Raw genomic sequence first — 15,144 nt, 5'->3', positions numbered from 1 at the left:
ATGCTCTGACACAGCTTCAGCCAGTAGTCATTGGCACATTGTCTGGCAATCCGGTGGGCATCGTTCCTTGTCTTTCTCAGTGCAGCAGGGCGCATGCTTGTAGTTCACAAGAGCCTCACGCGTTACAGAAGCAACAGGTTTCATGTCCTTAATGCTGGCTTCAAACCATTCGGAGATCTGCTGCTCTCTTTTGCCGAAAGAGGACATAGTTGTGTTACAGGTTGCCTTGTTTTGATGCTGTCTTTGGGCAGTTCAGTCGTGCTTGTTCAATGGAATCAAAGAAGTATTCACAAAGTTTAGGTATGGTTGTTCTGGCAGTGTTGATTAGAGGCTGCACTTTATGCTTTGTACTACAATCCTGGAGAATAAGGACATTTCTTCTTCTCCTCACAGTTGGTGTTACTCCACATGGCTATGCCTCCAAGTTTGAGATCCACTTTATAGATAAATTTGAGGTTTCCTTTGGAAGAGAAGGTGAAACAATGAGTCTGGGCTGCTCAGTTATCATTCACCCTGATATTAAACGGTTCCAGCCGGAAATCCAGTGGTATAGGAATGGTAAGTATGCATGGCAAGATGAAACTTGTTTGTTATTTCACTTAGGCTATGCTTGCACAGGAGGTTTCTGAGGCCCTGCTTTGTAGGGAAAGGATGGGAAGCATCCCATGAAAGGAACTAAAAAAGAGATATAGTGGAATCCTACACTTGGAGTACTCATTACATCACAGATGGTGCCGCCGACACTGACTCCACAACACTACCATCAGTTTGGGGACACAGGTGGCACTGTGGTCTAAACCACTGAGCCTCTTGGGCTTGCCGATCAGAAAGTCGGCAGTTTGAATCCGCATGACAGAGTGAGCTCCCGTTACTCTGTCCCAGCCTCTGCCAACCTAGCAGTTCAAAAGCACACCTGTGCAAGTAGATAAATAAGTACCACTGTGGTGGGAAGGTAAATGGCATTTCCGTGCACTCTGGCTTCCATCACAGTGTTCCATTGTGCCAGAAGCAATTTAGTCATGCTGTCCACATAACCCAGAAAGCTGTCTGTGGGGAAACGCCAGCTCCCTCGGCCTGAAGTGAGATGAGCGCTACAACCCAATAGATTCTGTTGTTGCATCTTTTTCAACTTGTAGGAGTCCTAATTTCTCCGTCCAAATGGGTCCAGACGCATTGGAGTGGAGAAAGAGCTACGTTGACCCTGACTCATGCCAACAAAGAGGATGAAGGCCTTTACACCCTCCGTGTGGTGATGGGGGACTATTATGATCAGTACAGTGCTTATGTTTTTGTTCGAGGTAAGTTTTAGTGATGCCAAATTGTGTTCATGGTGCTGGTGGTAGTAGTGATAGAGAGCATTTAATGACATGCATACACAGAATACCTTCATGTAATTAAGAATCCTCAGCATAAATCAGAATTATGTTGTAAGTTCTAGGAGTCCATGTAAAAAGTTAAATAAAACAGAAAGTGTTAGAAGCTCTCAGTGCTGTCTCAGAAGAGTTATATTGCTCACCACATGAGCTTGCTCTCTCATTAGCTCTTGGAACAGAACTTTGTTTTATTTTTGTGGGGAGAAAACATCTCAGGTTTTAAAATAAAAAGGTATTTGAGCAGTGGAATGGAGGGAAGTTGCAGCACAGAGGTCAAAAGCTGGCATTTGGTACATGAGTTCACTTTCCTTTGTTTATAAATAAAGGTGCAAAGGACAAGCATTCTAGAAATTCAATTCAGCTCTTGACTCAGCTGGAAGAATTTAAAGCAAAATTTAGCTCCCTATTCAGTTTGCCTTGCCAGAAAGGGAAAAAAGAGAAATTGTAATTGGACAGGTAAGGGGAACAGAGTATATTTGCCAGGAAAAAGAAAAGGGGGCTATGGAATTGTTCTTTTAAGATCCTTGCAGTATCTGCTTGATTCCTGAACTGCAGCAGTAGTTTTAGGTGAGAGCACAGGGGGGCTAGTGTGAGAGTTTAGTGGAAGACACTTCAATGTTACAATTCTAGGGCCAAACTGCATGAGCCACAGGAGATCCATGATTGGAACTCCCATTGCTTTCTGTTAAAACTGCTCAGGGGGAGCCCTCCAATTTTGAGCAGAGAAAGAGTACTGAAACAGAGAGGAGTGGGGGATGTTAAACCTTCCCCTGTTTCATTTTTATTGATTTATTGTTTTCCTCCCAAACGTTTTGTTTGCTTGGCGGATGAAAACATACAGGTACCTTTGAGGCTGCGGCTACTTTTTACTAAAAATAGAAATATCAATAAAAATCTTCTAGATTAGCCCAGAGTCTTGGGCTTCATCATGGAAAATCTCATGTGCATTTAAGGGGTACAGCCCTCCCGCCACTGTATCCCTGTAATGAGGGATGGCTGTACTGGCTTAAAGTGGTAAAACAGTGAACAGCTTAGGGCAAAGTAGTAAGAGGGGAAAGGATAGCAGCTCTTCCACCCACAGATTTCCCCTTGCACCACTGCATTATTGTCACTCTGAGACAAACATATGGCTGTGTTGCTTGACAGGCAGTACCCATGATGGGATTGAGTACACCAGAGTCTATGTGGAATTATTTATTACACAGGCAAACTGCAGAATTTGTTTTAAATCAACATTTTAAATTGTGGCCGTATTCCTATGCACACGGACTTGGGATCAAGGCCTGTTTAAAGGATTTAAGAAGTGGGGCTTACTTCTGAGTGAACATTCACTGCGTGCTACCTTTTAATTTGTTTTACTTCATTTGATTTGGTTTGTGTTAAACTTTTGCACGATGAATACAGTTTCTCCTGGAGGGAGTGTCCCTTTAACGAGTGCTTGAATGAATGCCTCATGAACAAGTGTTTGTGTGATCACATTTCACTGGTTCATGCAGTGACTCTATATCAGTCTCAGCTGCTGAAGGCAGCTGAAGAGAGCAATGTGGACCCTGGAGGCTCTTCACATTCTTGGCTCTATGGCCAAGCCCAGAATGGCGCCAGTTTGCCCTGTTCAGCAGAACCTAGGGAAATGTGGCTAACAGCCCTCTTACAGAACACGAGCAAACTGTACTTGGTAACAAATTATAGGAAATCTCCAGGGGCTGTGGTCATTGGGGAGTTCACAAAAAAAAGTGGAGCTCCTGAATCAGCTAAAATATTTATACTAGCAAGCGGCTATTCATTTCATGTAAGGACTCTGCTAGATCTTTAAAGTGTTTTCCTTTCACATTAATAAGCAATGTGATCCTAGAGCACCCTGGACTTCCAGTGGGCACTTTTGAGTTTCCCCATCAATCAAAATTGATTTGGAGTCCCGTGCTATGTACATCTTCTTAGAATTAAGCCCTATAGGCTTCCAGTGGGACTTGCTCCCAGGTAAGTGTAGGATGTGGGGTTGTTTACAAATCCATTTTTACTGGAAATAGAGGAATGTCAAGAGTAGTTGCGGGGGCAGGTGTATTGAAATAACTGAATTCTCTTCATACATCATTCTTGAAAAGGTAGTGGAATTCTTCCCTTTTACAAGTTTGTAAAAGACAGGGACACGGGTGGCACTGTGCATTAAACCACAGAGCCTAGAACTTGCCGATCAGAAGGTCGGCGGTTCAAATCCCCACGACGGGGTGAGCACATCAAAGTGCAAGTAGATAAATAGGTACCGCTCTGGCGGGAAGGTAAACGGCGTTTCCGTGTGCTGCTCTGGTTCGTCAGAAGCAACTTAGTCATGCTGGCCACATGACCTGGAAGCTGTATGCCAGCAACCCTCGGCCTATAGAGTGAGATGAGCGTCGCAATCCCAAAGTCGCCCCCCCAAAGTCAGCCACGACTGGACCTAATGGTCAGGGGTCCCTTTACCTTTAAAACGACACAGAGCATAGGTGGTTTTAAGGTACTGCAACCGGTTCAGCTTTGCTGCAGGGGGCTCCACAACAAGGCTGTAGAATCGAGGGAGAGAGGTGGGAAGGCACTGGATTTTAGCATCACATAGGGTGCCGCAGAAATTTAAGAGCTCAAAGTCCTCCACTGTGTAGAGTTTCATAATATGTGTATTATGCTGCAAATGAGAATGAAGTTCTAAAAACAATTTAAAATAATTAAAAGGAACATGTGAAAGCCAGTGAGGTATACCAGGCTAGAACCATGGAACCAGGTCCAAATGTCAAGTCAGTCACTGGGTCATTGTGGGAGAAATTCAGTGTCACACTATGTCAAACATTTCATAAGCACAAGCATTTCAGCTTGCAAGATGGAATTATACCCCCTTTCCTTGCATGTTGTTCTGGGGGTTCTCTCACCTGCCCAGTTAATTTCGGGGCTATGAGGAGAGGAAAGGGGGGAAATCCCCATTGTGCAAGTCGAGGATGTTGCACAGGGATTTCACTGACAAGACTTGTTAGGTGAATCCCCATCGCCTAAATCAGCCTAACCTCCATCACAGACCTAAAGTGAAGATTTGGAACTGTGCTCCAAAACTTCCACTTCCGATGCAAGCAGAGACACATTGTACCTTTGAACAATAGCTTTCAATTGTTACTTTTAAAATGCATGCCTTCATCTATATAGATGCTGATGCCGACATACCAGGAGCCCCTGGTTCTCCTCTGGATGTGAAGTGTTTGGATGCTAACAAGGATTATGTCATCATCTCCTGGAAACAACCCGCAGTTGATGGAGGAAGTCCCATCTTGGGATACTTCATTGATAAGTCAGTATTTGTGCCAGAATGAAATTACTTCTGATCTCTGGGACCATAAAGATCTCTTGCTTTTGGAAGATACCAGTGCCCCTTCTGCATTATTAATTTGCTATTTTATGTCTCCTTTTCTGATGAAGGCAAGTTAATATGGTCAAGAATGTGGGTTAGCAAATGTTGCTGAGTCATGTTAGTAAACAGTGCAAATGAATTACTCCATATCTAACCATAGCCCCTTTCCATATCTTTTCCCTCCATCTATTTGCTGTATGGAATATATATATATATATATATATATTCAAGCCAGCATTACACGAGCAAGTATTTGGGGAGATTCTGAAATAGCTTTGTAATTTCTCTTTGACATTAAAAACAGTTTTGTTTTTGCTTTTCAGATGTGAAGTTGGCACTACCCACTGGTCCCAGTGCAATGAGACACCAGTGAAATTTGCTCGCTTCCCAGTCACAGGTTTAATAGAAGGGCGCTCCTACATATTCCGAGTCCGAGCTGTGAATAATGCTGGCGTGAGCATTCCATCCCGGATTTCAGAGCCTGTAGCAGCCCTGGATCCTGCCGATAGGGCCAGACTTAGAAGTAAGAGTCTCCCTAATACTCATCCCATCGAGAGGTTGAAAATTTTGAATTTGTGGAGGTTGTGACCAAAGTGTCCTTCCACTAGAGGGAGCAAGAGTAAAGCAAACTCTGCACCATGCAAATTAGGATTTGCCAAGACCAAACTCTTCCATATTTCTCCCAATATTTCTTTTGCACCCCCACTTATCTATCAGAATCAGGACCAGCCCTGGAACACCCTCTCCAGAAACAAGCTGTGGTAGATAATTTTACCACAACAGAGACCACATTTTGAATGGCAGCCCTATGTTCTAACATGCATAATGTTTTTAGCCAGTCCTTTAAATGTTCTTGCTTCAGATAGACTTGCCTTCCTTATCTGAATAATTCTTTATGCTGCCAAGGGTTCATCCCACACCAGAGCTCTAATCTAAAATGCACCCACTTCAACATTTTTGGCTGGCCATGGCTGGGATGTTGTTCAAGTATTCTCTTTCAGTTCTCATGTGTTTCAAGATACCATGGCATACCTTCTATATATAGTTGTGTGGCTTTTAAAGCTCTCTTTTCAGTCATGTTGCGGTAGAGAGAATCAATTCTTCATTCTATAGGAATATATTTAAGCCTGGTTCAAACGTATATTGAATTAGTTTGTTTCCAGATCTACAGCTACAAAGCTTTGACTTAGTTCAGTAACCATTGTAGCCAGAATGTTGGTGCACTGTGTTTGAGGCAGGCTCTCTGCCAGCAACTAGAAATGATTAATACATTCTCTTACTTAATGAAATGGTGCTGTCATAGTTAGTAACCCTTGTTTAAAAAGCAATTGCGTTAGTAAGATGCAGTGCTTTCCCACATATACCCACGTCTGCCTAAGCTCTGACTTTGTTTCAGGTCACCCCTCTGCCCCCTGGACTGGACAGATTATTGTCACTGAGGAGGAACCTACAGGTGAGCAAAAGTTCCTCTGAAAGGAGGATGATCTGAATTCTATTTAGCTTTTAGTGCATGTCTGGATTGCAGATTTTAAACTGGTTGCAATCTTTTTTCTTTTCTTTTTTTGCCACGACTTTCCTCAAGAAAACTTTCCTACAAACTAGTTTTGTGAGGCAGCTGATAAATCCCCTTAAATTTAAATTAATGAGGAATATTGAATTTTGCAACAAATTGGGCCCACCTATATGAACAAAGCACATCTGTGGAAATTGTGTTGGGTTGAAAAATTATTTTAAATCTATATTCTTGAGAGAAATAAAGTGTCTAAATCTCTGGCCTCAAATTGCTTGATCTCACAGAAACGAGCTGCATCAATAATTTTGCAGACTGCCTGCTCTGCTCCTCTGTGGTAGTTTCAATTTATGGCATTAAATATATAAAGGCCTTTCTTTCATCACTCTTTTATACAGAGGGCATTGTTCCTGGACCACCTTTAGACCTTCATGTTACAGAAGCCACAAAGAACTATATTGTGCTCGGTTGGAAACCTCCGTTTGAGCGGGGCCATGAGGGTGTCATGTACTTCGTTGAAAAGGTAAAACCACAGTGCCAGAGCATAGTTTTCTCATTCATTTCCCCACAAGCCACATTTTATCCTCAGATAAAGAACAGCAGGCTGGTACCTTTTTTTTTTCCCCCACTCCACATCAAAGATAAAAATCTCCAACTAGTGTTAAGATTGGGGGCTGGGAGGGGGGAGAATCAAACTGAAAGGAAAATATTGAATAGGTAGCAGAAACATATTTTTGAGAAGGGTTTGCCATTTCTTTTCCTCATAAGAACATGAGAAGAGACCTGCTGGTTCAGGCCAAAGGCTCGTCTAGTTTAACATTCTGTTAGCCAACCAAATCCCTGTGGGAAGCTCACAAGTAGGTCAAGTCCTTTTGTCATGAACTCCTTTTCTTAATGCAGTATAGAAATAGATTCAGTCTTAACTAGAATCCTGTCTAAAAATAAGAGCAGCCGTCTGTGCTCACACAAACTGATTAGTAGCATAGTTGGGAATGGGTATGTTCTGTTCCAAGCAATGGCCTTGGATATGAGGATTCTGGCTCCAGTGGGGACACATTGAAGACAACAGCTCAGCAAGGCGCAGCAGGGCTGGGTCTAGGTTTTGTTCTCTGTGGAGCTCAGGCTAGTGGCTTCTTAGGAACACAGCTCAAATGTTGTCCCAACACAATTCAGCCTTAGACTAAGCCTTAAATAGGAACTGTGGGACTCTAGCTCTGCCTTCAGTGAGAAGAGCTACTTTTAAAGTAGGGTTGCCACATTTCAAAAAGTAAAAACCAAGACACCAAACGTTGAGGAGTTTTTTTACATTTACATTTTTTTATTTACTTGCCTAATATCCAGGACAAAGCGCCGCCTTTCAGAACAACCCCCCCGCCCCCCGTGGACATCAATTCCACTTTTGAAATCCCAGTAATGTCCAGGAAAATCTGGATGTACGGCAGCCTTATTTAAGGGGACCTAGCCTGCTTTAAGAGTCATCGGCTTCAACACAGTTTTGGAGAGGCCATAGCTCCACTAAGGCTTCTGCACTGGAGTCCTTGCTGTCAGAGGATGGCAACTCCAGCTCCACAGAATGAAGTAGCACTGGCATAATGGGCTCCTCTTGCACTGGTGTCTCCAAGTTAGTAAGGACCTCTGGGGCTGATGGTGATTCCCACCCCAAACCTCCTCTCCTAAAGATGGGGAGCCTAACTCAGAAGTCATACCAGGATTATCTCCAAGTATTTATTTATTTATTTATTTATTTCATTTATATGCCACCTTTTATCTTCCAATGATTTTAAGGTGGTTTGCGTAGCTCTCCTCCTCCCCGTTTCATCCTCAACAACCCTGTGAGGTAGGTTAAGTTAAGAGATGGCGACTGGCCCAAGATCACTCTGTGAGCTTCATGGCTGAGTGGGGATTCAAACCCTGGTCTCCCAGGTCCTAGTGCAACACTAACCATTATGCCTCACTGACTTTTAAACCCCGCCCCCTGAGATATATTTTCTAATGCTTAATGAGTTACTTATCTGTTGGCTTTGGAAATTACTGTGGTGTAATTCCACTGCTCATGTTCATTCAAATGCAATCATAATTATCCACCAAATACACATGCTTTATTACCTCAAAATAGGTTACAGTTAGTCTCTAAGCCAAAGTTGGGTATGAGAATATTATTCATGTAGCATCTGATCATTTCTGCTGCAGCTGGCAAATCTGCTTTCCATTAGCTGCAAATCTCCCACCACGAAAAGTGTGTTCCAACTCAATGATGAAGCACAATGAATCCCTGTAAGAATGTGAATAATTTGCAACTTTCTGCTGGACAGCTGCAAAGTTTCTTGTATGATACTGATTTTGTCCAATTCTGAACTTCCCATTTCAGTGTGTTGCAGGAACCGAAAACTGGCAGAGAGTGAACACTGAGATACCTGTAAAGTCCCCTCGCTTTGCACTTTTTGACTTAGCTGAAGGGAAGTCCTACCAGTTCCGTGTCCGTTGCTGTAATTCAGCTGGAATTGGTGAGCCCTCAGAAGCCACTGAAGCCACTGTGGTTCGTGACAAACTTGGTAAGTGTACAGGGCAGACCACTTTGGATCAGCTTTAGATGCATCAGGATTTTTATGAACTTGTTTCTTTTTCTCCCTTGAATGGGAATGTGTTGGCTTTTATATGTGTTTCCATTTTTTCACATTGCCTTAAGTTCAACCCACACTTTGTGATCAATCCTGTTTCACCACAGGATCTCTCCTAACGCAGTCAAGGTGGAGGGCATTGGCAGGGTCCTGTAGTCCTCCTTTCTCCTTCTCTAAGCCCAGTAAGTGTTTCCCCAGCTTTAGGAAGGTGGAAGGAGGGCTCTAGGACTCTGCCAGAGCCCATGCACCACCTTTCCAAAGCCAACAGATAAGCCTGCAGATTGGGGTATGGGGTTGGGGGGAATAAATAAATGGAGGGTGGATTTCCTCCACTATTCATTCATTCATTCATTCATTCATTCCCTTGCACACACCCATGCAAAGCTGCTATCACACAATTAAAATAAACATAAGAATCATGGTACCTGTACACATAAGATGTGATCTGCTCACATTTTCCTCTAATTATTATCCACTTAATAGATTTCAGCATTACATTTAGCACAAGTAACAGAAACATCGGTATCTGGTGTATTAATGTCAGCAATGGTGACCATTAACTTGTTCTGGTACTTTTATACTTTGTCTCTAGATATTCCTAGTCCTCCTAGCCATCTTGTACCTGTCAGAAATACAGACACCTCAGTAGTTGTCACTTGGACAGAATCCAAAGATGCAAAAGAGTTGATTGGATATTACGTAGAAGCAAGCAAAGTCGGATCTGGTCACTGGGAGCCATGCAACAATAATCCTGTGAAAGGCACAAGGTAAGTAGATTAGTGGCTGGATGGGAAGCTTGAACTTTTTTATGTGCTAAAAGACAGCTTGCCAGGTTTTTAAAAATACTTCAAAGTTAAAGAATACCTTTTCTCAATTTCAAATTAATGTGTTTGGAATAACGTTGTGGTTTGTGATAATATGCTTCTGCAGCAACTGGCATTTCCAATTCTAATCACTTATTTGCTGGCACAAAGTGAATAATTATAATAAGGCTATTGTTGCAAAAGAGGACATCTGCTGAAGGACGGACACTCTTGGATTTTGCCCAATAGTTGTTATAATATCTCATCCAGAGAAATATGTTTTATTTTTAGAGAAGAATATACAGGGGCACCATTTGTGATTTCACTTATGCAGGGACAACAATCTCTGTAAGGCTGTATTGAAGATGGGATTGCCAAAAGGGAGTCTATTTTAAGAGCATTTCCCCTGCTTCTTAAAAAAAGCACCTCATAATAACAATAGCAATGTTTTCCAAACACAGTTTACAGTAACAGGATCTGTGTCCTTGGTATACATAATGCTTAGGCCCATTTCATGTTTAGAATATTTCCCTTGCAGTAGGTAGAAGCATTGAGTTAGCAAAAAATAAAGGAATAAGTACAAGGAATAATTGCAAGTAATCTGAAACACAAGCTGGGATTGTTTTTCCTGCCCTCCCTTAATTGTGTTTCTAAATACATAGTCCTGCCAAAATGCTTGCTTATGAAAACTGCACCAGAATGCAGTATTGTGCTTCGAGGACCCGATCCCCGCGTAGTGGAATGAAAACACAAGGACACGTATATAAGGTTAATGGGCAAGAAAAGGCCACAACTTTATTGATTACAGCAAGTGAAAATGTATTGGCTTAGGCATTGGATTACGTCAGCTGACTCCACCCCCTCAGAGAGGGGTGAGTCTAAAACAGGGGAGGTTTATTCACCAGTAGGTGGAGCCTGTTGATGCTAATCCAACTATAAGCTCTCCCCTGATGTCACCGAGGGTCGTGCCATGGCCTCCCGCCACGCAGGCATCGGACAGAATACACGACCGCCGGATTCCTTTAACGGAATACCCAAAATTGAAGGCGCATGCGATGGCCACACCTAGCCCTTTGACACACCACAACACATTATTCCAATGCCTAACCTACCCACCAATACCACGAAAGTTGTGACGATTGCTACAAGGTAGGCGAAAAAAACCAAAAAGCCTAATGCCAAATGGAAAAATTCCTACCAGGCCCCCCGGACAACCAGGGCGACCAACCTAAGGTCCATAGCAAGGCCAAAAGAAAACTGAGACCCTGAGCTCTAAGGAAGTGGAGGGTGGGTGACTCGCGACGGGACGACGAAAAGTGAGGCCGGAAGGCTGGTGCCGCAGCAAATTAGGCTGCTAAACACGCCTCCTCGCAGGCACCTGGTTGGGTGCCTGCCCGTGGGCATGGGCGGCAGCCAGGTGAGTGGGAGTCATGGGGCTAACGCCCCCTGCTTGAGGCGGAGTCCGGCTCCCAACCACAACCACTCCCCTCTCTAGCAGGAGGAGAGTCTATACAGTGCTGCCCCATCTGAGATATCCTTTGTAGTCCATACCTTGGGTTCTTGGAACTTTTAAAGAGTGAGGTCCAAATGCAGCATATCATAGAAGGGCTCAATTGTTTGCAAAATCTGAAATCTGATGGCATTAGTGGTGTTTTACTTTAGATTTACTTGCCATGGACTTACTACTGGGGATCACTACACTTTCCGTGTCAGAGCTGTTAATGCAGCAGGACTCAGTGAGTATTCACAGGAGTCAGAAGCCATTGAAGTCAAGGCAGCTATTGGTAAGTGACCTCTTGTTCCTATACCAGAAGTGGAAAACAGCATTACGAGTATTAAAGACAGGGGTGCAATTAACTAATAATATTTATTTGCAGTACTGTTTGTGCACATTGACTATGCATTCGTAATATTTTGTATTTCACTTTCATCGTTTCACAGTCATCATCCAGTCACCATGCACTTGTAGACTTCTCACCTTCACCATCCCAGACTTCCTTGGGTGTGTTCCCTGTAACTCTGTATAGAAAATAAGTTCACCTCACATCATTCCCTCAAATGACCTGGCAGTCTGATTCCATGCAGTGGTATATATTTCACCTCTAACATGCCCTAGCTTGCAAAAGTATGCTTGTTAATTTCCATGCCTAATTTGCTTCATTGCTTGATTCCAATAATACAATGATTTTTATGTCTTCATGTTCCAAAGTCTTTTTATTTATATTGTATTTTACTGTTGAAATATTTGGAATGATCCGTTCATTAATAATACTATTAATTGAAGAACTTTGCAACTTCAGAGATCATCTGTGTAACATGCTTCTGAGGTTTCTTTAACAGATCATATATCCCTCCAAATAGTTGAGCATTAATGTAGTACTTTCAATATAATGGAAATTGTTCAGTCTAACATTCAGAAGAATCTTAACAGCATGCAAGTATTAACTGCTGAGGTGTATGGTATTATATGCTGATGACAATTTCATATAAATCAAACCATACAGTGTATTGTCTGTGAGTGTATCTTTTGAATGTCCTGTCTCTGTCATGCTTTGTGTCCATTTCTTCATTCATTTGAATAATGGAGAACTGGGAATGAATGGACTCTAATTTCAAATGTCTTTGTTGTTTTCTGGCAATTTTAGGGGGAGGATTGCTTCATGATGTATGTCCTGGACTAAGTGGTAAAGCTGATGGACTAACAGACCACACTGCCAACTGGGAAGGCATGCATGAGTCCTCCCAGCCTATCTTTGACACAGATGCTTTGTTAAAACGCAATGCTAAACCTAACAGGCAAACAGTGCCCGATAGCTCTGGTAAGCAGAGGAGTCCGACAGACAATAAAGTGAGTGAAAAAGTTCCATCTCCTTCACCACAAAAAGCAGCTACCAAGCAGGCAAGTAAGTCTCGTCCTGAGGACCGCTCAGCACTGCAGAGAATGAAAAAGAAAGGTGATATAGGTGAGCGTTGGTCATATGCGGTGCTTTCATCATTTAGCGCCTTCATTTCAGACACTTAATCATCTGTGATCATCCAAGCTCCAAAAACTCATCCTTGCCAATGCTACATTTTCCACCATCTCCATCTAATAAATGCTCTGCTCTCTACCAAAGGTCATTATGTATACTGGCAATTAGAGCTATGGCACATATGTATGTTGCATCTAACAATGAGCTTGCATGATGCATTCATTTGCTAATTGGTTAGTGTTGTTTAGGCTTATTCTAATTAATTGTAAAAAAAATACATATGTCACATCAATATCAGCTTGGTGACATTTATGCTTTCTTAGCACTTTGTATTTAGTTTTTGCAAAATCATGATTACAGTGGAAGTGAAAAAGGGAAGATCAAGTTGGACACGCAATCATTGTTTGGTATATCATCACCATTTTTGTTACCTAGTAGATCGGAATTTGCCAATCTTTTGAGGCCTGGAGACACATTTGGCAATCTAAAAGTCTGCAAAATACCCATTTCACAAAATAAAAAAGTTTAGAACCCCACACAAATGCAATAAATTGATACACCCACCCATGAGTGAAACACAGACAAAATTGCAGGCAACCAGTGAAAGAACAGACAAAGAAACAAATAAGATTTTAAAAAAGGAAAAAGGGGACTTGGCAACCACCAGAGAGGGGTGAGCAGTAGTAGTTTGTAGGATCAGATTGTTTCTTCCCATTGAGGATCTGACCAAATAGAGAAAAACAATGTCCACCTGAAACCAAGCGTATAAGCAGTACCTAGGACAGCAGAGCAGACAGGCCCCATACTTGTTTTTCACATCCTGAAAGCAGAATGTTCACATTCCATTTAAACCTGCATGGGCAGAAGGTGGCTTACAATTAAGTGCAAGATGCGGATCTACACTCTCCAGGGAGATAGTGAAGATCTGTCTGCTACTCTAGTCTATGAAACAGAACAGCAAAATACTATATACAGCAATACTGTAGATTATAAAATAATAGATTTGAGATAGGCCTGTGATCATCTAATTTAAGCCTTTGCTTTGAGGCATGGTTGCTAATGCATCAGTTCACACATACCCGAATATGGATAAACTTAACCTGAACCTGGGTAACGGACCGTTTCTACAAACATGTTATGGTAACAGTAAATTCAGTGAGCCATAATTAAATCTTATTTATTGGAAAACTTCCCCATCTTATCCCATCAGATTTATTACAGCTTCCAACACACACACACACACACCCCACTCCAGGACTACAATTCGAAATCCAGCCAAAAGGCCGAAACAACAACCTCAATTCAACCTCTAAATCCAATTGAAAGTAACAAACCTCTTTGTTTAATGAAGGCCAGAGAGGTAAGCAGAGGGATGGACCTCAGCAGCAGATAATTCACATAACCTCAAGGCACCTGCTGAAAAATTCTTGCTCCATCTGGTTACTGGTTCTTATTTCTCTTTTACAAATGGGCTTTAAGGAAAACTTGTCCCATAAATCTTGTGAAAATCCACACAGTTGATTGCAAAGATTCCTTTGGAAATTTAGTAAGTTCCTTTTTCTAATTAAATCAAGTTGGGATATGATAAACGTCTGTAAAAAAGATTAATCAATTGAATGGTGGAATTCCCACCATAACAACACCCAAGAGGTGAAATCTGACCATAATTAATAATGACCAGTGACAGGTAAGGTCTATTTCAACATGACATTGCAGTTACAGGAAGAAAATATCACGTGTGAATATTGTGATTGGAAAGATATTTCCTTCATTTTTTTCCTTACCATATATAAAAGCATTGCTCCAAATATTTTCAGTTATCCTTCAGTTGGTCTGCTGTCTTACGATGTGCATATACTTTCCGTAAGGTAGGTATGCCAAGATGAGCACTTATACCATCAAACATGAAGAGGGTTGGTTTTATTTTTTTATTTTTAAACCTGTAAGGGAATTCAGCAAAAGAATATAGATCACTGACATCTCCAGATATTTTTAAAGCACAATTCTACCACGGTTTTCATTCTGCATTTTCATTGTTTTGAAGTAGACTTATCATTTCTTAAGAGCTGAAGTCACACCGTAGGTCAGATTTTTTTATAAACAGCAAGTTCCAAAAGGTCTCTTCTCTTACATAACATGGATTTCGGAAGCCTGTATTCATTATCCAGGAAGTGTTTCTGTGGACTGCTAGAATTTTGTTTGGGAGAGAACTGAATCCAAACAAATGTTTGATTTGACTAACTTCCATCATAACTTTTCTATAACTTCTGTCATAACTATAAACTATTTCCTCTAAAACAGCTCCTCCATCTCCACCATATGACATCACGGTGCTTGAAAGTGTTCATGACTCAATGGTCCTTGGATGGAAACAGCCGAAAACTGTCGGTGGAGCTGATATAACTGGCTATTATGTGAATTACCGGGAAGTGATTGGTGGAAAACCTGGAGAGTGGAAAGAGGCTAACATTAAGGCAGTTAGTGAGAGGGCATACAGGGTA

General features: G+C 41.9%; 1 protein-coding gene across 2 annotated transcripts in view; it reads left to right on the top strand.

Moving 5' to 3' along the window:
- MYOM1 (myomesin 1) overlaps positions 1-15,144 on the top strand; it is a 66,170-nt gene that overhangs the window by 26,644 nt on the left and 24,382 nt on the right. Inside the window, exons 9-19 of one of the 2 annotated variants that reach the window (XM_081917989.1) lie at positions 394-558; positions 1,137-1,298; positions 4,539-4,680; positions 5,064-5,263; positions 6,137-6,193; positions 6,649-6,773; positions 8,619-8,802; positions 9,461-9,635; positions 11,334-11,455; positions 12,317-12,634; positions 14,945-15,141. In XM_081917989.1, coding sequence (XP_081774115.1) covers positions 394-558; positions 1,137-1,298; positions 4,539-4,680; positions 5,064-5,263; positions 6,137-6,193; positions 6,649-6,773; positions 8,619-8,802; positions 9,461-9,635; positions 11,334-11,455; positions 12,317-12,634; positions 14,945-15,141 — 1,847 coding nt within the window. The remainder of the gene's footprint in view (positions 1-393; positions 559-1,136; positions 1,299-4,538; positions 4,681-5,063; positions 5,264-6,136; positions 6,194-6,648; positions 6,774-8,618; positions 8,803-9,460; positions 9,636-11,333; positions 11,456-12,316; positions 12,635-14,944; positions 15,142-15,144) is intronic. The other variant, XM_081917990.1, reaches the window with a different exon arrangement.

This window comes from Podarcis melisellensis (assembly GCF_964234715.1).
Source record: "Podarcis melisellensis genome assembly, chromosome: 7".
Taxonomy (NCBI): domain Eukaryota; kingdom Metazoa; phylum Chordata; class Lepidosauria; order Squamata; family Lacertidae; genus Podarcis; species Podarcis melisellensis.
The sequence above is the reverse complement of the archived record's forward strand: the minus strand, read 5'-3'. Positions and strand labels throughout refer to the sequence as shown.